Source organism: Poecile atricapillus, chromosome 3 (assembly GCF_030490865.1).
Source record: "Poecile atricapillus isolate bPoeAtr1 chromosome 3, bPoeAtr1.hap1, whole genome shotgun sequence".
Taxonomy (NCBI): domain Eukaryota; kingdom Metazoa; phylum Chordata; class Aves; order Passeriformes; family Paridae; genus Poecile; species Poecile atricapillus.
In genome coordinates, this window is record NC_081251.1 from 43,833,019 (window position 1) to 43,860,387 (window position 27,369).

The window sequence follows — 27,369 nt, forward strand, 5'->3', positions numbered from 1 at the left end:
TCAGCAAAACAATACTAAGTTTATAATGGCAAAAGTCAAAGTAGAAATAAAGAAACCAAAAAGAAGCAACAAAAAACCCACACAAGTTTTTATTTATTTTATTTAGAAGTAAAATAAAACATGACATTTCCATCTAGAAGCCACTGGCATATGCTGCAGTAAATTCAAACGTGGAGCGGTGGGCTTAGCTTTCCAATTCCTCCCAAATTCAGCTCCTTCCTTTTGCACTGGATCTCAGTGCAAGCTCTGATACACCTGAGGACACAACTGTTTAAGGCAGCCGCTGGAGTTCAAGCTTGTCAGCAGACGGTGCTTCAAAGACATCATCTTCAACACTTTCTTCTATCGGCTTCATCTTGGCTGAAGTTCTCAGGTAAGGAGATGTCCGGCCTGGGCCTGTCACAGGTACAGAGAAATCACCAGTTAATTTAACAATGTACACCTGCTACATAGACCTGTTTGTGACAAAGTGGACACAGGCTGATGATCCTGCCCTAGTTGCTTCATGAGATGATTTCTAAGTGAAGTTTTCTTTGCTATCTGGCCATGGGCACCAGGAAATTCTAGACATGGAACAGTCACGCTGCTATGAACCAGCAGTGCCTGTTGCTAACCACAGACACAGCACTCTCCCCAAGTTCAGTGCAAACCCTGACAGCTCAGGGTGCCCACTGCTTGCTCCCTGGAGATTATTTTCTCACCATTGCACTCACCCTCTGACTCATCTCCAATTACAGCAACACAAGTGGCTGCCCCAAGTACAAAAGGTGTGGACATCTGCACAGCTGCCTGGCTGCGGGGAAGGTTCCTCAGTGCACTGGGCAAACCTTGGATGGGCACAGCATCAAAGCCACAGCTGCCTTTAACATCATATTTAAGCCATAGAACATGCTGAGTTGGAAGGGACTCATCAGGATCAAGCCCAGCTCCTGGCCCTGCACAGGACACCCCAAGAGCCACACCATGTGCCTCAGAGCATTGTCCAGACACTTAGACACAACACTCTTGAACTCTGCCAAGCCTGGCACTGTGACCACTTCCCTGGGGAGCCTACCCAACCACCCCCTGGATGAAGAGCCTTATCCTAATAGCCAACCTAAATCTCCTCTGACGCATCTTCCCGAGTTTTACGCAGCACGATAATGTGAAACTTTTACAAGATTTATACCCCCATAAACAACCACAGAGAAAACAATATTTACAGGCAAAGGCCACATAACTTTTGACTGACAGTGATTTCACTGCAATAAAACTACCTTTTAGAAAGGCAGCAACTTGTCTGCCAGAGCAGAGCACACCACAGCTATCACTGTCAAGATATTAAATTAAGTTTTTGTACAAGTTACCGCTGCAAACTACCTCTATTGCAGTTAAATTTTCAGTATGAGGGTCAAACCAGAAAATTCCTTTTACATCAGCTGAACAAGTCTACTTTCCATTGTTTACTCAGAAATCAAATCTACACGTGGACATGTATTTCTCTCAGTACCCTCTTCTAGAGTTAGACCACTGCAACAGTATGAGGTTGCAAACATCTAGTATATGATGACAAAAATATTATGGAAATCTTTGCATTTGAATTGAAAACAGCAAGAAATAAAGGTCATGCTAACAGACGGTTTGCATACAAGCTAAAAATTTAAATATTCTTGAAGAAAATACTGGTAGCCATAACACACTCTTATTTTAAAATAAGATCATCAGATATAAAGTGCTGTGCTAAGGAATCCAAATTATGAGGAAACACTCGTTTGCACTGTTACACACAGAGAACAGTATACAGACACAGGCAACACCAGCAAGTTACGATAACACTGCATTTTTTAAGCCACATTCACAAAGACACTGTTTGGAATTGGCATTTCAGAACGTTTTATGTTAAAAATGTATTAGTATTTTCTTTTGAGATTCAAAAATACTTAAACTGCCATAATACAGGGTTACTCAGACACACTTTTAGATACCAAAATTGTTAAATATTTATGTCCACACAGATGTGTTTTATGGCCTAAGCGAAGGGGATAACTAGATCAATTAACTGGCTAATGTACCCCACCCAAAGTCTGTGGATATATTTGGATATAAAATTTGTTTTTCTGGGAGACACACAAAGGTAAAAGGGTGCCTGAAAATGTTGAGTTATGGTTCCAGCTTCTTTTTTTTTGTAGATCTTTGTTTTAGTGTAGTTTGTTATTTTTAAAATGGTTTTCTTCTGTTTAAAACTACTTAATTCTCTCCAGAAAACAGAAGTGAGCAACCGGAAGTTTGTACAACAGGATCCAATGTAAGGTCTAATTTGCTCAGCCTGTTTGTTCCAAAGACATGCTCTTATTTGCTCCAAATACAAAATTTTTTTACTGATGCCATTATCCAGTGTCAGACAGATGTTCAAGTGACTGAGTCAGACTTTCCTTTCACTACATTTTGTTGCCCTTTCTTGAGGGCCTAAACCCAAATACATAATACATTCCTATGAAATCCAGTCCTGCTTTTAACCACAAGTGGGGAGCATATAATTTGATAATACTACTAAAAACATTACCCAACCAAAACCTTTTTACATTCCTGCTCAGCTTAGAAGTTAACAAATACAGATGCATAGACCAGCAAATCTGAGATACCTAAAAAACGAGTACCACAGAAAAGGAGATTGTATCTCTAATAAATATGTGAATGGCTGTCAAGCAATAAAATTACAGAATAGAAACCAATAACAAAATATTATTTGAAGGACTGAAATTCAGGTGAAACTAGGCTTGTGATCAGGTTGAACTCTTTTTGCTTAACTCAAATTTTGGAAAGAGAGATACCTCTATTTCACTTCCTAATGAATTACATACAGATGGACCATGGATGTCACGCACAAGTGTCACATGATAAACAAACCCCGCTTCAATACCTTTTTGAGGATGCCTGCTGAGTTAATGTGATGTTATCAACAGAAAACATCATGCTGCAAACGACTCACTCCGTAAGCATTATAGAACTCTTGTTGGTTATTTCCTTAATATAAAAGCAAACAGTTAGTTTGGTTTCTTAATTAATTAAATTCAAAACATACTTTTGTTAGTAATTGTAGTTTGGGAGCTACTAGTTAGTAATTTTAACCCTTTTTTTACTGAACACTTTGAAAAAGGATTAATATTAATTTCTTGAGAAAATGAGTCAAAGCATATCATTTATAGCACTGGTACAAGTGTAATTTTAAAAGATGGGTTTATAAAAAATATAAATGCTCATTTTTTCAAGAATGTGGAAATTAGGACAAGAAAACTAATTTGCATTATGGGAGTCAAAAATTATAATTGGACTAGGAGGCTTTTGTCCACACAACAATCACCTAGCAATGACAAAACAGTATTCCTGTAGAGTTCCCACACATGTAAGTTCCCTTCATTCATTTTTTTATTCTAATAAAAATAAAATAAAATTGTCATTTCCATATGTTTCTCACAAAATCTTTTGGGGATTTTTGATTGTGTTTGTTTATTCTAAATAAACAAATGTGTGCCTGTAGAAGGAAGATCCAGGGATCAGCACTGGAACTGTAAACCTCAGAATGTGCCTTAAACTAAATTTTGAAAAAAACAGACAAAAAAATGCCCTGACTGTTGCATTGAAGCACCCAGCAGAAGATTTTTGGAAACACAGCAGTGGCAACATAAATGGCAGATATTTTTTTTCCGTTTTCCCTGTGATCTCAAAAAAAGTGCATGCATGGCCACAATCCACACTAAATAACAATCTTTAAGTGGCAGCAGCCCCATCACTGGCAATGACAGTACCCAGGAATAATTAACAAGCTATCTTGGCAAAAATAAAGATTGTAGCATTACAGTTCAAGGAGATGAACAAACCTTTTTCAGAAGTCAGAAATTTCAAAATCAAAACACAAAGAAATAAATAACAATACTTCCCATGTTGTGTGTTGCACTGGTGTAGGGGCAATCCCTCTGCCTTCCCAAAAGTAAGGGAAAGTATTGGACTTGGGAGGCTGCTGCCTCAGCTGGGCTGAGGAATTTCAGAACATAAAAGACTCATAAACCCTTCTGTCTTGGGGAAAGCACACCCTGTATACCAAAAAAAGAGGTACACAACCAAGGAAAAGTACAACAGAGAAAAGTGTATTTATCAAGTATGTGCTAAGCACAAATGCATCATGGGGATTTATATAATTACAGGTGAAGTTGTCATGCATTTCAATTACTTTCTCCCAAAGCTGAAATACTGGTGTTAGAGTTTTGCTGTTAAGCCTGAAAGAGACATTTGAATTCTAACTAATCGCACAAACACAGTTTTACAATTTTTTTCTGAGTGTGCAAATTCACCCAAAGGCTCTCTATGCAAAAGAGTGGCTTCAATTTCATGGAACTCTGCTGTGTGTAGAACAGGTGAAAAGCCACTCGAGAGTTCAAAGGTAAAGATCAGAGAACAGACCAACACAGGAGACTTCGTGGCAGGAATCTGCTACAGGCTGCCTGATCAACAAGAGCAAGTAGAAGGCAGCAGTCCTTCAGCAAGTGGATCACAGGCCTTGGTTGTCATGGGGAATTTTAACCACCCCTGTATCTGGTGGAAAGGCAACAGGGCTGGGAGCAAGCAGTCCAGGAGATTTCTGGAACGCAGCAGGCAATTTCTTCGCGCAAGTGATGGACGAGTCAACTAGGGAAGGCGCTCTGCTGGACCTGTCACTGATGAACAAGGAAGAATTCATCAGGGAGCTGAAGGCTGCTGGTAATCTTGGCTGCAGTGTCCAGGAACGGGTGGAGTTCAAGACACTGAGTGGTGTGCAAGACCAACAGTAGAATTACAGCCTTACAGGACAGGGGGCTGCGGCTTGCTCAGGGTTTTACTTGGCAGGAACTAATGGGACATAGCCTGCAAAGGGAGCCAAGATGGTTGATCTTCGAGAATATCTTCTTCAAAATACAAGGACAGTCCATTCCAGTGCACAGAAAGCTGAGCAAGTATGGTAGAAGGCTGGCATAGATGAACAAGAAAGTTCTGACAGATCTCAAGCAGGCACACACAAAGTCTAAGTGGGAGTGAGCTCCTTGGAGGGAATACAGAACAATGGCCCAAGCATGTAGCAATGAAATGAGGGAAGCCAAACCTCAGCAAGACCTGGATCTAGTGAAGAGCAGCAAGAAAGACATATAGAAATAAATCAGCAACAAAAGAAAGACCAGGGTAACTGCGAGGACAGAGTTCAGTGATGCACAAGACACAGGAACATGAAAAAGTCTGAGATATTCAGTAACTTTTTTGTTTTTTTTTTACTTTAGAGGTTTGTCTGAGGCCTGCTAGGGCTCTACATCCAGTGGTAGAGACAGAGTGATGTTTGACTGACAGGAAACCTGGACTGAGCTAGGAACAACTTAAGTTGACAGGGTGAACACAAGATTGTGGAACCCCATGGGCTGCATCCAAAGGTGCCAAGCATTGGCTGATACAATTGCAAGGCCCCCTCTATCATCTTGGAAAGATGATTGCAGTCAGGGGAGACAAATGAAAATGCCAACATCACACTCATTTTAATGAAGGGGAGGCTGGAACACCCAGGGAGCTACAGGTCTAGAAGTCTAAATTCATATCCCAGGAAGATTATGGAGTTTGTCTTCCTGAAAGCCATGTCCAAGCACATAAGGGATGGGAAGGTGACTGGGAAAGCCATTATAGATGCTGATTGCATCCAACAACTCTGACCACCTTTGGTGGTGAGATGATGGGCTCTGTGTATGAATGGAGTACAGTGGATGTTGCTTATATGGGTGGTAGCACAGCCCTCCACAGTCTGCCACTGAGTCCTTCCAGACAAACGGGTAAGAAACAGACTGAATAGATGGACTACAGCTTCAGTGGAAAATCTGCTGTACTGCCAAGTTCAGAGTGGTGAACAGCAGTACAGAATCCAGTTGTCAGGTACTTAGTTACCAGCAGTGTTCTTGAGGGCCAATGCCAAGGCCTATAATATTCAAGATATGAATGACCAGGTTGATGGGATGGAATGCACTCCTTCCAAGCCCACAGACAAGAGCCAGGTAGTGAGGGAAACCGCTGACAGGCCAAAGAGTAGGGCAGGGAGTCTGGACAGGCCATTGGAAAAAGAGAGAAGAACTGACAAACAAAACTACAAGCTCATGAAAGGCAAATCACTGAACCTGGGACATGACACACCTACAGAGCATTACAGCCTAGGCCCCAGCTGGTTGGAAAGCAGCTTTGCAAAAACAAACCTGGGTGTCCTGGTGGACACAAAATAGAACGCGAGTCAGCAGAGTGCTCCCGCAGTGAAGTGTGCCATCCATATATTGGGCCACATTAGCAGCATGTGTTGAGCCATATAAGCATAAGCATAGCCAGCAGGTCAATGAAAGAGATTAATCCCCTCTCTCTGGCAACTGTGAGACAGGATCTGGAGTGCTGCGTCCAGTTTTAAAGACATGGAGCGAGAGCAGTGGAGTGCAGCCCAGATGGCCAGAGGATGCTGGAGCAGTGATGGAGAGGCTGCAGGAGCTGGGTGTATTCAGCCCTAGGAACAGAAGGCCCTCAGGGGATCTGACTCTTGTCTTTGGCTACCTAATGGAAGGCAACACAGAAGAGAGAGCCAGACTCTTCTCAGAGGCATGTGCTAAAGAAAGAAGGAAAACAAGCATGAGTTGCAAAAAGGGAAATTTTTTCACCGTGAGGGTGGTAAGTCCCTGGAGCAGGTTGCCCAGGGAGGCTGGAAAATCTTCCAGCTTGGAAATGTTCAAAGCTTGACTGGACATGGCCCTGCTCTAGCTGATCTTGCTTTGGACATGAGGCTGGACCTGATGGTGTCTAGAGGTCTCTTACTACATCAATGGTACTGTCCTTGCAGGGAATGGAGGAGAAAAAGAAAACAATACTGGAATTTTCATCAAACTATATCCCAGGTGTCACCCTTGATGTTCTAGTAGGATGAAGCACCAGCAGGGCTTTTGCTTCCATATATCTGGGCATGCAGACTATAGCAATTTTAAGGAGTAAAACCAGATAAGCTCTCCAGGTCTGAAGGTGTTACTGGATGAAAACTGTGAGGAACACAATGGAAAACAGATAATTAAACAGAAAGAAGCAAATATTTGAAAACATTTCCTCTTCTTAGCAGAGACTTTAACCATAACAAATAATTGGCAGTGTTTTTTTTCTCATATATTTGAATCCTAATTACTAAAAATAATATTTCCAAAATTGAAATAAATAATCCTCTATGATCCTTTTAAATGCTGTTAAACTAACAGCTTATGCTGTTAATGCAAAAATAGAGCATCCTCTGGGGCTTTTTTATTCAAACACTGCTTTCAGAATTCAGGCTAATGTTGATGTTTAGATTCAGATGAACTAAAAACAAACAGCAAAAGCCTAGAAAGAATAGTTTAGAATGTTTTCATAGAGGAATAAATTAAAAGAATAGAAGCAAAAAGGTCAGACATGATTTCTTCTCTCACTTCATCCGTTCTCTACTACTCCTGTCATACAAAGCACAGCAGAGGAGAGCCTGACAGGATACTTGGAGATTTTCCAGGTGACATCAAAATATTGGTTGTATACCACATTCCTCCAGACCCTGCCAATACAAACTATCTCAGGAGGAAAAATAGAACAAGTTGCTGAGGGAAAACGTTTTGGTTTGGTTTTTAATTTCTACAAGCACCCATGTCAGACCAAAGGACATGCTACTGTACCTTCAGTTTTGCCCCATTACTATAAACATTCCACATTATGTCTAAACATAAACATCATGCCAAAGATTACTTCTACAAGTGCTGGGGTTTTTTTCCAGTATGTGCATGAAGTACCTTCATTTAGAACACAAAGCCTCATGCATCTAATGACTGCCCTATAATTAGGTCCCTTAATTTATCTGATACAGCAGCACCCAAAAAGCTATAGTCTGCTCCCACAGAGGACAACAGGAGTTCTGCAGTAGTCTCTAATGCTCAGCCAGAGCAGTGTTCAAAACTGGAACAAACTATTCTGAGTACTCACGAAGAGAGGATGCAGAGGAAGTCCCACGAAGAAACATCTGCAAGCCATCCTCGCTGTCACTGGTACTGGCCATGCTGTTCCTCATCTGCATCACGGAGAGCTGAGAGCAAAGGCTGGGCTGTCGATCAATCTTCTTTGAAGCCTAAAAAAGAAAAAAAAAACTTTAAAAAAAGATATCAAGCAAATTAAAATAAAAATGGAAAATTACTACTTCCCTTGTAATAGATGCTCTGGTCTCAGCCATGATTACACAAGAAAATTGTTATAGAAGAAGATTCTATGCAGTGTAAATCAATTTAAATGACAATAGAAAATGCCAGTAATATACTGGAATTGGAACATTGACAAGTATGAAACTGCACATTAATTATTCAATTTCAAATCGCTTTTGTACTGAAATTTTCATGTATTTTCTTATAGAAAACTTGGGGTTTATTATTCGGTAATTCATTATTTAAACATGATGCTCTGTAATTAAATGTAGTCTTTATGATGAAGCTGGTCCTCCTTGCTAAACAAAACAACATGCTATATATAGAGGCAATTTATACCTTAACAGAAACATGTTCATTTTCCTGGCTTTTCATTCCATCCTGTTAGAAAAGTGGTGAATGTCATTCCTGCCCATTGGGTTTTGGTTTTACTGCAGAGTAAATGCATCAGGTGAACATTATCTTCTCCCTGTCAAATGGTCTGAGGAGCTTTCACTTTGCTTTGAAAAAAAAAAGTAGCCTTCCTGAGAAGCCTTTATACTATAACACTTATATGAAGACATACATTGTACCTTGTTAGGCATTACTGCAAGTCAAAATGCTATTTTAGGTATATGTGAAAGGTAGCAATCAATGACAGGACTATAATGGATAACTCCACTGAATTTCAAAAGGCAGGAACTAGTACCTATTTCATGCAGAAAGGAATGACTATTTTCCCAACACTAATGAAAGCCCACTTAGGTAGAAGAAAATCACAAGTTTTCTTATAAAATAAATTATTACTTTTCTGTTTTCCAACAAAAAAATTGATAGTTTTACCTTCTTACTACCATCTTGAATATGAATAATCAATACTCTATTAATTTTTGTAGTCCTCTATGTACGGAAGTCAACCACAACATTTTCTGATGACACTGACACCCATTAAAAGTCATCAAAGACACCGATAATATTTATATATGAAAGTGAAGCTTGTGAGAGGTGATATGCACACAGAGTGCTGGCAATGGGAAAATCAAGAATTTATTTGACAGTTCTCATGCCAAGTTATGCAGGAAGAGCTCATGCAACAGGATTTTTATTTTAGGAATAATAAAAAGATACTACAAATTTCCCAAATGCTCACTCAATTTTTACAACATACAGTTTCAAAACATACTATAAAAACCAGCTACAATAATCTTAAATTTATGTGACTACTGCAACTAAAAACAAAGACTTGGTACAAACTGAAGTTAAAGTGTGCAGATGTTAAGTCAAAGGAGGGGCAAAATCTGTTGGATTTTTTAATTCTTTGAAATTGTGACAAGGAATAAAGAGACAAAGTGAAACTAAACCAACATAGTTCATATACCCATGACTATACCCAGACCACTTACCAGGACACCTAAAACTCCATCTACAGGCAATAAATGAGTTATATTCAGACCACTTAATGTTTAATATGTAATTATATTTATTTATGTTTTATATGTATTTCATATGCATTCAGTGGATTCATTACACTAACTGCCACATATCAACATAATGTTTGATATGTTGATATGTTACATAAGTAAACATAATGTTTACTTTTTTCTTGCATTTGCAACCCTCAAAGACACACTGATATTATTCTTCCCAGCAATCAGTACTACATAACTGTTTGCCCCCAGTAAGAAATTTTTTTTTAAGAAAAAAACTGTGAAGCTTTTTTTCTACAAAGGCATTAATTTGTTAGTGAGAAAGGATATCCAGTGAGAAACATCTTTTTAACCACTGGCCACATGTCTAATAGTTAGCTAGAAATTTTCTCACAAGCTGATTAGTTCTGAATCTCAGTTACTCATCTTTCTTGTGCATTACTGTGCTAACTTTAACAAATATTGCTGCTGACAGAAATCTTGCACTGACTCATACCTTGACACTAAAAGGCCCCAAGTGTGCATTCAGCAGCTGATGGCGAGCAGGTTAAAATATGGTACTTTAAGAGCATTTAAAATTAAAGTAAAAACACATTTATTTGTATGTCGGAGGAAAACTCCCAAACAAAACTTAAAGTTGCTTACCTTGTCATTTAAGGTTGGGTCATTCAATGAATAAAGTTTATTTGTAATATCTTTGCCAATAAGGTACTTAAAGATCTCATAAAGAAATGGCTCAGACTCCAGAAAGTAAGTCAGCCTTTCCCTGGACCAGCACAGGAACTTGCAGTTATCATCTGCAATAATGGTGACCTGAAAAAAAATGCATGCTCAGAATTAGCACATTTAAAAATGTTTTAAGATGAGTACACTTAAATAAGCTTTAAAAAAAGTGATATCATTTTTTTTGTGACTCCAGTTAAAATAACTCTTAAAGCCATAAAGCTTTTTGGTAACCCTTTGTTATGAATGTGATGTTTACAAATGTAAAAATTCTCAGCTATTTATTATCATTGCATTTTTAACTGATACGTGTAGCCAGTTTGTTTTAAGAAAAACTGGGGGACAATAAACAGGGGAAAGTCCCTCATGAGTTCCCAAACTGTAACACATTTATATAAGAGGAAATTTATATGTGAAGTCAGTCCTAAGGTGATGTAAGTACTTGCAGTAGGCCTATATATAGCTTGGTTTTATTTTACATCACTGTCACCAAATAGGAACAACAGGTATCACCCAAAGGTCTACTACCTAAAGGTCTTTAGAGATTTTTACAATCTCTAAAATATCAAGATTTTAGTGATATTAAAAAAAATATATATAAAAAAAAATCCATCTTCCTCTTAACTGTCAGCCCTGCTGATCCCACAAGTACAACCTTGTGTTGGGTTGAGCCAAGATTGTTTGCTCAGTTATTGAAAATCCAGTTTTGGGTAGTTGCAAGGGACTTGCCCCTCTCATGGGAGAGGATGGACTTGCCAAGTTCATCCCCCTGGTTCCAGCAGAGGGCAATGCCACACCAAAACCCACACTGGTCATACCCAGGGGCAGGTTTTTCAAGGGGGAGTCAGGCATCTATGAATAAATCAAAATCAGGTGCTCTCTGCTTTTACAAGATAACATTACATCCTGGAAAAAAAAAATTAAAAATCCATTAAGTCGTAGAAACTATGGAAAAATGTCATATATCCATGGATTTTTAACTCCACAGACTGTAACATAAGCCCAGAGAGGCTGAGGAAGAATTCGCCAGCATTGCCAGCAGATGGGGTCCTTAAGACTGAATCCGTGCGCTGTTGAAAGAGGGAGGCTGTCGGCATTCACATGGCAGTAACAAGCAGAACACACGAATAAAGGATGTACACCGCTCCAGATTAAATAACTTCTAAGGCAGGCAGAAGCTGAGGCATGACCCTTTTCCCTTGAGAGGGACTGATTCCTATCCAGTTGCTTCCAGGGGAAAGGGGCTGTGCCAAGAGGGCAGCCAGGCTGTGGGAGGCCTCACTGCTGCAAAGTGAATGCATCTGGACAAGTCTCTCCCCCTGGCTCTAAGCCCAATGTTTGACTGGAACATATGACATCAATCACTGATTTTAGAGTCTGCACTGCTCTGCCTCCCTCCCCTTCTGCCACAGTATCAGTGTGGATCTATCAGTCACAGTCCAGTCATTATTACACATACCTTGCTAAAGAACATCAAGGAGCAAAATAGCCATTTCTATGGGGAAAAACACCCTTCTCTAAAAGTATCCCACCCACTCCACAACTATAATAAAATATATTTAGCATACCAGCATAATTACACTGGTAGAGAAATATACCCTTATTGTTCCCCATATGAATATTTTTATTCAAAATACCGAGATAATTTTCAGCTTATCTTGCTTTAAAGAAATTGCAAAATGACAGAAGTATTAATACACTTTTATAAATACCAATTTCTAATTACTAGTGCCTGAACTTCTAGACTTTCATTATTACAGTAGTTCTTTTTCCCTTTTCTCTTTTTGAACCAGTGATGAGACCTGTTCAAATCATCTTTTTCCATCAAAACTGCCTCTTAAATTATTTGTCCTGAGCAAACTCTTAACACAAAAGAAACTTGGAAACAGTAAAAGAGAACAGAATAGCAAAAGCCAGACTGCCCAATACACACCATTATAATACTGTTTTTCAGCATTTAAAAGTTATTCTTGATCTGGTCCATCTTCGAACACTGATACTAGAAGGATAACAAAATTATGCAAGTCAAATAGTTCACCATTGATCAAATTTGTACTATATTTTTATAATGGTCTCAGCAGCTCATATCCAATGGCATTTAAAACAACGTGTACCTGGAATTTCTCACCCCGGTTCATCTGTGTCGATCGAAATTCAGGAGAATCTATAAAGGCACAGGGGTAAATATTATGCAGAAAATGCCCTCGATAAGACACCTTCATTCTGGAAATAAAAATGTATGAAACAACATTTTAAAATCGTGGAGGCTGATTAATTCAATCAAAATTTAGGTAGGACTATTGTCAGTGGTAAAGCAGTAGATAACAGGAATAAATATGTGCATCTTCTGGAGCATAACTCCCAGAGCTACCCTGTTTTCTGCCTGATTCCAAGCAGAACAGCCTGCCAGACAAATAGAGAATTGATGAGCATGGCATGTATCCACCAAACACTGTTATTCAGTAGGAGAAAGGTCGTGTTACACAGCCAGACCAGAATCAGGATTCCCTTGGATAAGTAGCTTTGTGGTAATGAGTAAGAAAACCTATGAAGCCTGACATCTCTGTTGCTGTCAACAGAAACTGGTTAAAATATTGGCCAGTTTAGCATGAGTTTCAAGATTACAGCTTGGCCGTGGGCATATATTTTACCCTTTCTCACCTGGATTCTGTCTGCCTCTGGGCAGTACATCTGCCCTTCTCTACTTGTAGGTACAAGTGCAATGAATCAGTTCCAAAGGCCTGCTGTTTTAAAGCTGACTGGAGAGATACTTCTTCCCTCATAAACCATATTTTTTAACCTTTAAACCTGAGAATGGACTGAGGAGACAACTAGGGTATCTAAGACTCAAACAAATATCTTGCTTATTTTGCAAGGCACTGCCTTTGGTCTTACATAAACATAATTCCCACTAAAATCCATGCAGCTGCACATGTAAGTGGATACACAATCTGCTCCCAGTAAGAGATATCACTGTCACCTGAAAATGGTGTCATAAAATAGTCTTTAAGTATAGACTATTTGACTACAGACCATAGCATACTACAAACAATTGCAACCTCAACAATTTTGTAATTTTTTCAACCATGACACAAAGCATATGAATATCCCCAGGTTTTTATAGAACCTACTTCCCCTTCAGCAGGATGCTTAGCCTATCATCAACTGATGTTTTATCTTCTGCTGCATAGGCTTGACCCGTCTTCAAAGTCTGAATGTTGCAGAATTGCCCAGTTAGTCTTTGGAAGAGCTCTGGAGGCACATGGAGAGGTTCAAACATTCTCTTGTAGAGGCTGCTAAGCTCCTTCTCTATCTTGATCTAGATTGGAAAAACATGAGACATCGATAAACACAGACGCATTAGTTAAAAACAGGTAAGACTGCACACATGCCAGAGGGACATCTTTGGCTTCATGATACTTAAGCAAGGAAATAAGTGGTAAATTTGTGATGTCTATCCACAAACACTGCCTATGACAGCATGACCAAAACCTTATCTAAAATTAGCCAGAATGGCACACTGGTGCTTTAGAATGCTGTTCCATCCAAGTGGCACATTATATCTCACACAAGAAGTCTTCTGAGATGTCTGTTGATGAAACAGTGAATAGTACTTGGGCAAGAATTATATAGGAAAAGAAAAAAAAAAGCGGTTGTCTTTCACACTGCATGCGTGCATCACTGTGGCTAGCTGTGGCTCTCCTGGGAGCCCCTCTCATCCCTGAGCTTCTTGGCTTACTTGCAGTAGAAAAGCAAGTCCTGAAAAACAAACCAATTATATTGAAACCACATGTGATGAGGGAGGGAAAAAAAAAAACCAAAAAACATTGCCAGCTGAACATCCCACATCTAAGAGCCCACCCAAACTCAGGCAGCAGCAATGAGGGAAAGGATGTTGGCTGAAATCCTAAGCCTGGAAGCCTTCCCTGAATGAAGGAAGCAGGGGATGAGACAATATTACAGCCTTCCTGAAAGCAGAGGCAGCCTGAATAAAGCTTGCATATTTGCCATGAGGAAGACAAATTAGAACCATAAGCATCAGATAACAAAAAAAAAAAAATATATATATATATATACATAGAAGAGAGAATAAGGAAAAACAACCAAGAAAGAATGGCAGAAAAGAAGACAAAGAGGCAAGTTTCTGTTCAACTCTTCCTCCAGGACCTGCAGGTCCTTTTCTACAAAGCTGCCTTCCAGCTGGTCAGTTGGTGGCATGTGCTGATGCATGGGGTTATTCCTCCCCTGGTGCAGTACTCCACAACACTTTCTGTTCAATTCCATGAGGTTCCTGTTGGTCCATTTCTCCAGCCTGCTGAGGCCCCTCCAGATGGTTTCCCAACCTCCTGGCCTATCAGCCACTCCTCACAATTTTGTGTCATCAGGGTTCACATGTGCCCCACCACTCAGATCACAAATGAAGATGTCAAACAGCACTGGACTAGCACTGGCCCCAAGGTTACACACCACACACTAGCGAATGTGTAGTGCACAGCTCCAGCTGGACTTCTTACCTCTGATTACCACACTCAGAGCCCTGCCATTCAGCCAGATTTCAATCCATGGTGTCATCATCCAGGCCACACTTCAACAGATTCTCTATCAGGATTTTATACAAGACAGTGATAAAAACCCTACAGAAATTAAGGTTGAGGATATTCACCATTCTCAGCTATCCGGCCAATCATTTCATCATGGAAGGTTATCATAGAATGGCTTGGGTTGAAAGGGACCTTAAAGATCACCCAGTTCCACCCCCTCTGCCATGGGCAGGGACATCTTCTATGAGACCAGGTTGCATCAGAGCTTCAGCCATGAACATTTCTAGGGATTGTGCATGTGCAGCTTCTCTGGGAAACCTATTCCAGTGCTTCACCCCCTTCACAGTAAAGAATTTCTTCCTAATATCTAACCTAAACCTACTCTCAGTTTGAAACCATGCCCCCTTATCCTGTCACTACATGCCCTTGTAAAATGTCCCTCTCCATTCTTGTACTTTTCCTTCCAGTATTGGAAGCCTGTAATCTGGCCACCCCAAAGCCTTCTCTTTTCCAGGCTGAAAAACCCAAATTCTCCCAGCCTTTCCTCACAGAGCAACTCTTCTCTGTTCTCAAGACTCTCTCAAGAGAGAGTGCTCTCTCTACCCCAGAGCATTCCAGGTGGGATCTCATCAGAGCAGTCACTTCCCTCATCCTGCTGGCTACACTGCTTTTGATGCAGCTCAGGATAGAATTGGATTTCTGTGGCTGTGAGTGCACATTGCCAGGTCATGTCCAGCCTCTCATCCACACCCAAGTCCTTCTCTGTAGGGCTGCTCTCAATCTGTCCATCCCTCAGCCTGTGTTGATAGTGGGGGTTGCCCCAACCCAGGTGCAGCACCTTGCACTTGGTCATGTTACATTTAATGAGATTTCCATTGGCCCACTTCTCAAGCTTGTCCGAGTCCCTCTGGATGGAATCCCATCCTTCAGGAGTGTCAGACAACTCAGCTTGGTGTCATCTGTAAACTTGTTGAGGGTACACTCAATCCCTTTGTCTGCATCATTAATGAAGACAGAAAATAGCATCAGTCCCAATACAAACCCAAAAAGGACATCACTTGTCACTGACGTCCACCAGGACTCTGAATCTTTGGCCATTACCCTCTGGAGGTGGCCATTCAATCCGTTTCTTATCCATCTATTATCAGTTTGGTTAAGCATGACTTCCTCTTGGTAAATCCTTGCTGACCACTCTTCATTACCATCTTGTGCTTCATGTGCATAGAAATGTTTTCCAGGACTATCTATTCCTTCTTTTCAGACATCAAGATGAGGCTGACCAGGCTGCAGGTCCCTGGGTTCTCCTTTCTGAAGAAAGGAGTGGCGTTTGCATCGTCTGCTCCTCACACACTTCTCTCAGTCATCACCCCTTATTCCAAGACTATCAGGATTGCCCTTGCAGTGACATCAGATCTTGCGGCTGTGTGACGTCAGGACTTGTGGACTTACTATGTCTAGTGCATCACCTGACCTAAAGTTACACTGGTTTCACACTGAATCAATTGCTAGTTAAATATTCCACAGGTAACTGCACTCATGTGAAATCCAGGTTTTGAATTTCCTGTATGCTCCTTATGCCACAATCTTTAATCCCTCAGAGGGCATCTACACAGACAAAACAAGGACTAAAAACAAACATACAATTTCTCTTGAATTATGTTATGGATTGTCCTGAGCTGTTTGATTTAAAAATACATTCCATATACCCACAAAACTAGATGACTGTTTTACTAATCATGTTCTCTAGGAACTCTTTCATTTCTAACAGCTGTACCAATTTAATTTGCACCTCTTTCTATACATGACCACTGCAACTTAAAGAAATACATTTTCATCTGAAAAAAAAAGAATTTACCTATCTCCCAAGACTCCTGAAACCCAAACCCAGGCACACAGACATGAGGGCATATTTTGGCCCTGGAGTGTTAATCCAACCACTCAACTAGCACATGGTTCACATCTCATGATCTTCCTCTAGTGTGCAGTACTTTGAGGCGAAGGCAGGTGTAGCCACTTTCTTAAAGACTGATCAGATTGCAGGCTGTAGCTGTGCTTTAGATGGGCTCCTTTATAACAGACCTTTCCCCCTTCCCAAGCACAGCTGACTGCTCCTCCAGTCATGCTTGTGGGTCATATTCCAAACAAGCCATATGGGTAGGTGTAATGTTTTGTTCAGCAGGGGTTGAAATAATCTGGGATGCTGCCAGAACTCCGAGTCAGACTGATTAGACTCAGCTTCCACTCTGACTGAAAAAAGCCAAATTTGTAAAGTTCCAAGGAATCAAAACCACTGAAATAATCTTCTGGTAAGAAAAGAAACTCACTGTGATTTTGCATGCTTCATTTAATAAAATAAATATTTAACAACTGAACATATCAATTATTCATTTTGTAATATGACTAACTTGTAATTATTCTGCCATTCCTTTCTTTCCTAGGAAAGATCGTTTGTGAGAATTACCAAAACTGATTGAGATGGGCAATACAATAGCTGCAGAGAGAAAATTTCATTCAAAAATTAGCTCCTAAGAGTCTTAAATTTTTTTCCCTATTCTTTGTCCTCCTGTAGGAAAAACACTTAAAACAGCCTTGGGGTTAATAAAAAATTGTCAGATGGCTCAAAAGACATCTATCTAAAAGACTATCAGGCATCACTTCAAGTATGCTCGTTGATCATGGTTTGTAACAAAGATTCATATTTTTTTTAATGATTACTGAAAATATTATGTATTACAGCAATTAAATAACAATTTTCATGCAATGTTCATAAATACTGTATTTTCTCAGTGGAAAGAAGACAATTGAAATTAAGCCTTAATGTGCAAAGAAACAGCGCTACCTTGCTAGCCTAACAGATCTAATTTTTGGCTAAGCTTTTAAGCTGCACAGGTCAGATAGCACAGTTGATGGTAATCTTTGGGTGAATCAGTGTTCCCTATTGGAGGAACACTGCTGTAGGTAGAGCCTCTTCCTTTTTTAACACATGTACTCAATTTATCAACCAGTTGTAGACAGATGCAATTTAACCTTTAGCCTCCTTTTATAAGGCTGTGGTTGCCAGCCAGAGTGTAGTACTCCACAACACTGCAGAGTTTATGGGAGTGCCAAGCTCCTCGGCTCTGTGCTGGTTACACTGACAGTGGGCAAGGGCTACAGAAAGAGAATTCAAAGTTAAAGGCAGGTGCTCCAGGCCTCCCTCTCTTAGATGGAATTTTTTACCAACTTTGGTGACTGAGTTTATCAGTCAAGTTTCATATTCTTACACAATTCCTTCTTTTTGTATCCACCTACAGAGTACTTCAATCACTTCTACCACTTAACCTAACTCCTACAAATAATTCTGCTAACAAATTTACTAGAGGATTTAGTGAAAATAGCTGCCTCTTCAAAAGGATAAAATCCATAATGTACAAAGTACCCCAATCTATGCCAGCACAGATTTTAGTAGACAACTGTAATTACAACATTTTCTTTCTTCATTCAGTATTGATTTACACTTTTCACTCACCAATAACCTTCTGTTTAGATTTTTGGAGAGGGTTGGATGGGTACAAACTCAAGGACCATTACCTATGTTTATTCACTTTTAAAATACAGGTAAATTTAAAGGCTTGGTTTCCCAGGGAAATGGGTTTCTATCAGTTGAGCACTCCTGCCTTTTGCAATAATTTCTGACTTTGGTGGCCATTTCCTGAGCCACCTGACAGACGATTAGAAGCCTCAAGATTTATTAAAAAGCTAATAATTTAAAAGGTAAAAAATAAGTAATAATTTATTAAAGGTAATAATTTAATTGGTAGTGGTGGGAGGGGGTGATTTGAAGGGAAACAAAACATGGTAATTTGGCTGGAGTGAAAAAACTGCAGATGAGTTGATCCCATATTAGAAACCAGAGTACCTGCATGGGATGTTTAACTGTGGACACCTATAGAGTAGGTGGAGTCAGGCCTCACTAGCTCTCTGTTATCACAACTGCTATGTGTGTGTGTGCTGGACAGCATGGCCACCCAGCAGAAATACAATGCAGTTTCATCATGTGCTGCATCTCAGTGGTGACATGAATGGATTGAACAGGCTGAAGAAACAGCATCAGTAATACTGACTAAAGAGGCAGTTACCCTTTAAGTAGTAAGGTGATTCTTCAAGAGCAGTTTGAACTAGAAATATTTACTACACATATAGAGTTGTCTAGCAACAGTCTAATTAGTTATAAGCTACTTCCTAGGCAAGACAGAAGTCAAGTTTTATGCTGCCTTGCCAGCTGATTTCTTAGCTGCTTTCTTGCACAGGTGGTGTTGAATTGGTGAAGAGCTTATTTCCAGTTAGGTTTTGTTTTCTCTGGGTTTTTTTGGTACAAGCTGTTTGCACACTTCCACTATGATTTTGGGCCAAACCCAAAGGTATTCTACTCAAAATGCGTACTAACCCATTGATACTTCTCACCAATCATGGGCAAAACTTCCTTTTCTTGCATGTAACTAGGCTGCTTTTGAGATTTAGCTGTTATACATACCGGTCTTCTTTTATACACTAGGTATATGAAATGCAAAAGGTTGACAACCAAAAACACAGAATTCCAGATCATTATGTCCAAGGCACAACGATAGAGTGTAGCCCAAATGATGAATAATGCACATCCTGTTAAAAAAAAAAAAAAAAAGAAGGAAGTTAAATTCCACCAAATAATAAACACTTCTAGAAAACTACCAAGAATGTATCCACTGAGTATAACTACACTGAAAAGCAATATATTCTACAAACTTTAATAGAGTTAAGTTCTCTGGATGAAGGTATGCAACAATAGCTTATCACTGCAATGCTGCAAACAGGCACTGAGGGCAGGCTGACAGACTGCAGCCCTATTACATGGGACTGCAATACTGGAATGACAATAATTCACATCAGGATGGGGTAAGCAGAAAGGTGCAGTCCATGAGGATTTGTTACTGAAACGAAGTAGAAAAGAGATGGGGGGAAATTAGGCAGCTCACAAAAATTTGCATTGCATTAATTAAACAAAAAAAAGGCCTAGATATGAATGTTCACATCTAATTAGCAAGGAAGAGTTGAATAAAAACTTCCTAAAGTCATATGCAGATACTTTTGAAAATGAAAAGAAATTATTATTGCTGATGTGACAAGGTCACATTGGGAACCCGAATACTCCTGTGTAACATCAAAGACAAAATTTCCCAATGCTTACTCTTTTTTTTTTAGTTGTCTTACTTTGAATAATGACACTTGCTTTAAAAGATAAGGCATCAAGTATGATTAGGGATTCCATTTCCAGCCTACAAAGACAGTATTTATCAAATGATGGATTACGTATTAGTGAGTCTCTCACAGATATCTGTGAGCCTACCATCCAACAGAGATGGCTGGAGAGGTCACAGATGTAGTTCCCCTTAAGTTTGCTGCAAAGACAAAAAGGAGACAGTGCTAAATGAGTGTTCTAACCCCTTTTCTCCCTGAAGATGACATCAGCTTAATGAACTTGGTACTATCTGGTCTGTCTGGGTTCTTAACTGATGAGGCAGCACTTACATATGGATTAGAAAAATCAAAATATAGTGAGTCTGGATCAGCTTATTAGTTAGACTGCAAGGCACAGCAGGATACGATGTCTGGATGTATCGAAGAGCAGTAATATTGCAGAGCAGCAGGGTCAAAGCAAAGAGAACAGGTCCCTTGGCCTCACTACTCGCGCTGCCCACTGAGTAAATCATCTTCCTGCTGCTACTCCAGCCTGCAAAACTCTGGTTCCCTATCTGCTCAAAATACTACAGATCAAAATGGCAAGCTTGGCAAGTACAGACCTCCTTTTGCATTTAAAGCCAAGATAAAAGGCCTTGCAATGCTCAGACCCTTGGCCACAAGTGAAGTCTGTTTTATGAAGTTACCCTATAATAACTATAAAATCTAAAATACAAGACCACTGTAAATTCAAACAGTTCTATCATAAAATTGACCCATACTATAATGCCAATAAGCACTCATTTAAAAATACTTAAGCATGCTCTTGTTGGGCTGGATTCATCCTTCTTACACTGCAATGAGTCATTATTCCTCCTTTGATCACAAGGATCTTGTCCCACACAAGGTACAGAGGCTTTGAAGTAGCTGTGGGACTGCAATGTTACAAATCAAACCACATTTGCTCAGTCTCAAGCATGCCAAATTTAGGTTTTCCTCTCAAGTCAGACTCTGGTGTCACAAGATTCCTACAGTGGTAGAGGAAACACGACTGATATCAGAACACAGAATACACTCCCCATCGAAAAGCTGCACTTCTAAATCAGCAATGAAAATAATGCTGGTGACCCACAAGTGCCACATGTTTGAACCCACACTAAAAGAACACATGGGCTCACAGCAAGCTTCTCAAGGAAAACCTCACCTACCTCAGACACACTAAGACAGTGCACCTGTGCAAGTACACAGTCCCACTACTTACTTGAAATCTAAAATAAAGGTCTCAATAATCAGACATAACTGATTGGAAATAAGTGGATTTTAAACATCCAGTTACATCTTATGTAAATGATGTCCACTTGTTTTCAAGCAGACATATTCATAGGTTTGAAATTACAAATTACAGTTCCAGGAGGTTTTAATAGCCAAGGGTTATATAATCTTTCTAGAAAAGGTATATCAAGGTCGAAACAGATCCTGTCTTAAACCAAAACCACTGCCATGAGAGCACAATAGCCATTAATAAAGGCAGTAATTTCACCACAAGCTTCAGGGAGCAGCTCCATAATGGTCAAACCCAGCCATTTATTTCACATTTCTGTCTCCAGAACAATTCTCCTACCTACAGTGAGCAGGCCTCGCAGAAGAATCATATGAAGATTCAAAGTAGTTGGAATGACCAGTCCAACTGCAAAGCAAATGTTTGCCACATGGAAAACAAGATGATGAATCTCTTTCCAGTTTTCACATGCAGTCTCATTGAGAGGATCAAGAGTGGAATTTTTGAAGTCTGGAACAAAACCTAGTGGAGTAACGGTGAGTGGGCTCATTGCTGTAGTATTCATCTTGGAGACTCCTGCAAGGAGAGGAGAAAAAAATTCATTATGCATTAAACTGAAACACAGTAGAAATACACATGCATTTTAGGATTATTTTCTCTCTTCTCCAGATGTATTTTCCATTATCATTAATGGAAATATATATATATATATATATATATATATATATATATATATATAAATGCTTTAAAAGGGTAAGCTAGGTCTATAGTGCAGTAGTGCTTTGCTATCTCTTTCACCGAAATCATAGCTACCAAAACAGAGACTGCTAAGTCTGCAGCCAGGCATTTAGGGAAATCACTTGGTCGACACAGTTTGAACAAGCTTGCAAGACTGTGTGTGGAACTCCTGGAGAAAATGAGACAGCTAAAGACTATTTCTAATCTAAATATACATAAGATGTTTTTGTTGTTGCAGCAATAAATATAGCACGTATACCTTTTGCCTCGATTAAATGGAAAAAAAAATATCTGTGGGCAAATCCCAACAGGAAACAAAAAATTACTATTAAAAACAAGCTACAGGGAGAAACTGGAAGATTTCAAGACACTATCTTTAGAATATTAAAAGCTGGTCTCTCCAGGTAACTGCAGTCAGTGTTACAAGCTCTACAAAGTATCCTCAACCCAGACCAGGTCTCAGCTGAAGGAACAGGACTGCTCCTAGACATGTCTGCTGTCAAACACAGGAGAAGCCTGATTCCAGCAAGGCATGTATGGTCTGCCACAGCAGTAGAAATTATATGGACATGGGCTTGAGTCTCATTAATGAGCTATATGCAGTTCATCTTTGAGCAAACAAGCTCCATAACATACAGTGAAGCGGGATTTGCATTCAATTAAATTCTGTAGAGACAGCGAACGTCGCTGATGTGTGTCATCACTAACTGCCATGTAATTCATCTGCTCAGTAGACAATTTTGGGTCACAGTTAATACACTCTATTTCCTGCAGACTTGATATATACTCTGAAGCATCCCTGTTAATTGAGTGTTTCTTGGCCTGTGAAATAAATTTGAGTTGCTTCATCCCTCCCTTTTATTATTTTCTCATGATTAACCTGTGTATAGACCGTAAGCAAACTGGACAGTTTTCAAAATTAATCATTGTTTTAGACCTCTTCTGAAAGCAGTGGGAAGAAAGAAATCCTCAACCCTGAAAGCAGTGGGAAGAAAGAAATCCTCAGCCCTCTCTTACAGTTCATCTCCTATGCCCAGAGCCTGTCACAGCTAAGGTATGCTACAGAACGTGCAGAGGCATCCTGCAGGATCAAACACTAGCACAGATGTAGTATATCTACATCTGGATTGAAATTATTTTCAAGGAAAAAAATTATCTAATCCTAAATATTTAATCCAAAATACACAATTTGCTTATTTCTTAAGCTATCACTTTCCTCTTTTCATTCCTACATCAGTTATTCACAAAGACTAATTGAAATGGGGAGGTTTGTCATAAACTCTACACTTAACTGTCAGCAAACATTGTGCCTATCCAAACACACTCCTGCTTTCTTTCAGCTCTTTGACATGAGTTCACCGAGAGCCATTAGAGCAGTTTCACTGTCCTGACAAAGGCACTCGCACAGTGAGCCAGAGCCTGAGCCCGTGCGAGACTGCAGGACTGGCATTTTAACGCACTCATAAACAGGAGGGAATTGCTAACTGGATAACTATGTCTGTGCTCATCTTACACACAGCTCATCTGGTGCTCCTGTTGTTTCCAAACAATATAAACTCCTTACACTGGAACAGCAGGATCTCTAGATCTTTTAAAAAAAACAATCGCCTGAGTTTCTACCCAGCCTTTCACTGCCCAGTCACCTGCCAGTAAAGGCACCACTTAAAATGCCAACAGAACAAGTAAAGACAACCAAACTCACACACAGATACAGAACCAGCCATTAAGTCCTTCAACCCAACATCAAAAGAGGCTGCAAAAAGTAATTTCAGCTGCATCTGATCACAGGTCAAAGCAGCCTTCCAGATGCTTGATATTTTTTATTAGCAGAATTTTGTACTGCTCCACTGTGGGAATAGAGGCTGCCTTCCCATTTCAACTCAGCTCTAAAGCATCATACATTAGAAGACCAGAAACCCAATGAACCAATGAATTAAATATACAGCACCTGACAATCTCATTCTCCTCACAGCCCAGCCAAAATATTGCTCCCCTTGCTCTTCACAGACACTGACACAACAAATCACCAGCCATAAACTGAAATAATGGGAAGGAGTTTCTCCAACTGTTGATCAAGCAATTTAAAGCTTCTGCAGTTGTAAGAAGTTGTTCAATGCTTTTGAAGGTCAGGCTTACCTACTAGATTGCCTAAATTAGAACCCAAGAACTTAAATCTGCCCACCTCCAGTTTTTATCAGCTTTACTATCTCAAAGTCTTTATAGGAATACCTTTGAACTTCACGTACTACTTACAAACAATAATTACAGCTCCCCTAATATACTGGAAACAGCAGAAATGGGGAATTTCTCCATCACAGTGGTATTTAATAGCTGACAGAAATAGATTGATGCTATCTGCAAAATGACACAAGGACAGACTTAGACACGGGCTCTGAATTTCAACTAAGGAGACTGCTTTGAGGATCAGGAGAAAAGGCAGACAGGCAGAGCTACAAGCTGTGACATAAAGTGTTTGTCTACAGCTAACACCAGAAAGACAAATATCCAAAATGTCAAAAAACAACAACACTGTAATTTTTTTAGATGAATTCTTTAGTCCTAGAATCTACTGCGGACAAATAATACTGAAGAAGGAGGGTAAAGTCTGCAGTTCCACAAAAGAACAAGCAATTATCATTTTTTACTTTCTGTGACCTCAGAAAGCTAAAAATTAATTTTGAAAGTACAGATTTATGCCCCTAAAACTTTAATTATGTCTCCTAAGGATCAATATAGCACAAGACTATTTAGTCATATGTTTAAGTCTTCAATGCAAAGACATGCATTAGTATCAGGACTTAAAAAAAAAAAACACAACCAACATAGTCAAATAATTTTGAAAAGTTGGGATAAAATAGCATCCACTGAAATGAAAGTGTTTTGGGGCACAAGACAAATCATTAAAAGAACTTTTTTTTAATATCCAGTGTATATCCGTCATAAGGATTCACATTTACCAAAACCAAGAACTTGAAAATTCAGATGATGGACAACTCAGGACAATTTGTTGTTCAAATAGGAGGGAAAAAAGAGGATATATATAAAAAGAAAAACACAGTGACTCTGATACTGAACCTAACTGAAATTAGTGTCATTTTAAAAAAAAAGCCTATTAAATTCTTTTTGTGCATGAACTTAATAGAAAGTTAAAGTAATACATGGTGGTCTTAGGTCAGAAAAATACGAATTCTCAGACAATAAACAAGATGAGCTTATTTTAGGATTTTGCTATACTCAATGACAGCTTTATACAGGAGACCAAACTTCTGAAAGGTATTCCCAAAAGATTTAGTCCACAAATATTCAGACACCAAGATGACTTTGAAAAAAGTGTGAATTTTATGGATACCTGAACAACATTCACAGAAGACAGACATAGCAGAAAATTGTAAAGCATTTGACTCTACTACAAGAACCAGTCAGCCAAGCTGATACGGGACAGTGATGAGCGTCCCACTTGTGTCCTTACCCACTTTATTGAGGTTATTCATATCCCACAGCTTTACTGGTCAACTTTATTCAAGTGAGCTTAAATCTTTACTTGATGTGTGTTTCTATGACTTTGCAGTCAATGCAATTTAAAAAAAAATAAATTAATTATACCTGCAGAACTTTAAACTACCTCTCTATAGTTGTACAGCACAGGAGCTGCATAGAGATTTTAGGCAATAATTCTTTTGTGAGCTGAAGACAAACTACTGGAGTAGTTTATAACTGCGTTAATAACAGTTTAAGTTACCGATTTCCTCTTTTACAATGCAGTAGGAACGAATAGGAAAGTGGTTTAAGAAAACACGTATTTCAATACGCTCCTTGCGGCAAGCCCCATTCAGTTAAATGCGTCAGTAACTACAGAAATTTGTTATTCTCTTCAGTCACTTTAATCATGAGAAAATTTAACAACATTTTCATTCTTCACAGCCAACAAAGTATCGTCCCCGTGAGAACACCTTTCCCCGGGTGGAGCGGAGCCGAGGGTGTGAGCGCCCTGGGGCTGGCTCTCCCCTGCGCTTCCAGCGCTCCCGAGCCCCGGCAGGACCGCAGCTGCCAGCCCGCAGCCCCGCTCCGCTGCTGCCTTTCAGCCCGCAACGCGCCGACGCCAAACCCACCCTTTATACAAAATTACCGTCAAAATAATTTTTTAAAAATTGAAAAGAATCGAGCAACCGGTCCCTTTTCCCCCAAAAGAGCCACTTCGAAAGCTGCAGCCCGTCCCTGCGCCCCGCGGGCAGGGCGCAGGCGGAGACTCCGGTCCCGGGGAGCGTCCCAAGGGAACGGGAGACCAGGGACGGCACCGCGCGTTCTTCTGACCGGGCAGCCCCACAGCGGAGCCTGGCTCCCGGCCCTCCTGCCGCCGCCGGTGGAGCGGCACCGCGGCCCCGGGGGCTGCGGGACCCGGCCCCGCCGGCTCCTGCCGCCGCCCCCCACCCGCGGGAGGAGCGCCCCTCACCTGCCCCGCGCCCGCGGAAAAGTTTCCCGGCCGGCCGGACAGGACGGCGATGGCCCGGGGCTGCCGCTCGTGGCCGCCGGCGGTCCCGGAGCCGCGGCTGTGACTAAAATAGGCAGAGGAGCCGCGGGAGCTGCGGGCGGCGCCAGCGGGGCCGGCACCGAGCGGCCGCAGCGCGCAGGCGCCTCCGCCGGCCCCGGGGCTGCGGGAGGGGCGGGAGCGGCCCCGCGCCCCCTGCCAGCATCGCCACGGACACCCCGCCCGGGCCGGCAGCGGCCGCTGCCCGGCAGCGCTCAGAGAGGCGCCTCAGGCAGCTGGGGAGAGAGAGCCACGGCGCTGAGGTGCGGCCGTGTCCCGCGGCCAGAGCCCCGCAGCCAGAGCCCCGCGCCCGGGCAGCGCGCCCAGCTGTCGGGTGGTTAAAATTAGAAGAGATGAATTCTCCCCTAAACCTGTGGCAAGCGGTATTGCCCCTACATGGTGTGTCGAGGAGCCTCAACAGCCTTTATAAAACTGCTCTTCTCAACTCCGCACCTGCTGCGGTTGCTTGGTCACGAGCGTGATGTTTAAGAAATGCCACCAAGTTTGCTCGTGTGGCAGTGTGACAGCTCCCAGAAACTTCGTGCTTCCAAAGCGGGACGTTTCTGTCCCCGCATCCCGGCATCGGCTCTGCCCGTGTCCCGTCCAGCCCCCGCCGGCATTACCCGTCTTACAGGACAGGCAAAGCAGTCACCGAGCGTGCCTTCATCCCCAGGAGGCTGACGAGTAGGATTCAGCGATGAAAGGCATTCCAGCCCACCTCCAAACGTGACTAGCAATG

At 40.8% G+C, this 27,369-nt stretch overlaps 1 protein-coding gene across 1 annotated transcript; it reads right to left on the reverse strand.

Moving 5' to 3' along the window:
- Window positions 1–82: 82 nt before the first annotated feature.
- Window positions 83–26,713, reverse strand: BVES (blood vessel epicardial substance). Its single transcript, XM_058834593.1, has 8 exons — window positions 26,556–26,713; window positions 21,710–21,943; window positions 19,409–19,533; window positions 13,486–13,673; window positions 12,469–12,577; window positions 10,277–10,444; window positions 8,014–8,155; window positions 83–396 (listed from the first exon to the last, which is right to left on the reverse strand). Exons 2-8 carry the CDS (start codon window positions 21,930–21,932, stop codon window positions 272–274), a joined length of 1,080 nt encoding a protein of 359 aa, XP_058690576.1. The 5' UTR covers window positions 21,933–21,943; window positions 26,556–26,713; the 3' UTR covers window positions 83–271.
- Between the last annotated feature and the right edge of the window lie 656 nt (window positions 26,714–27,369).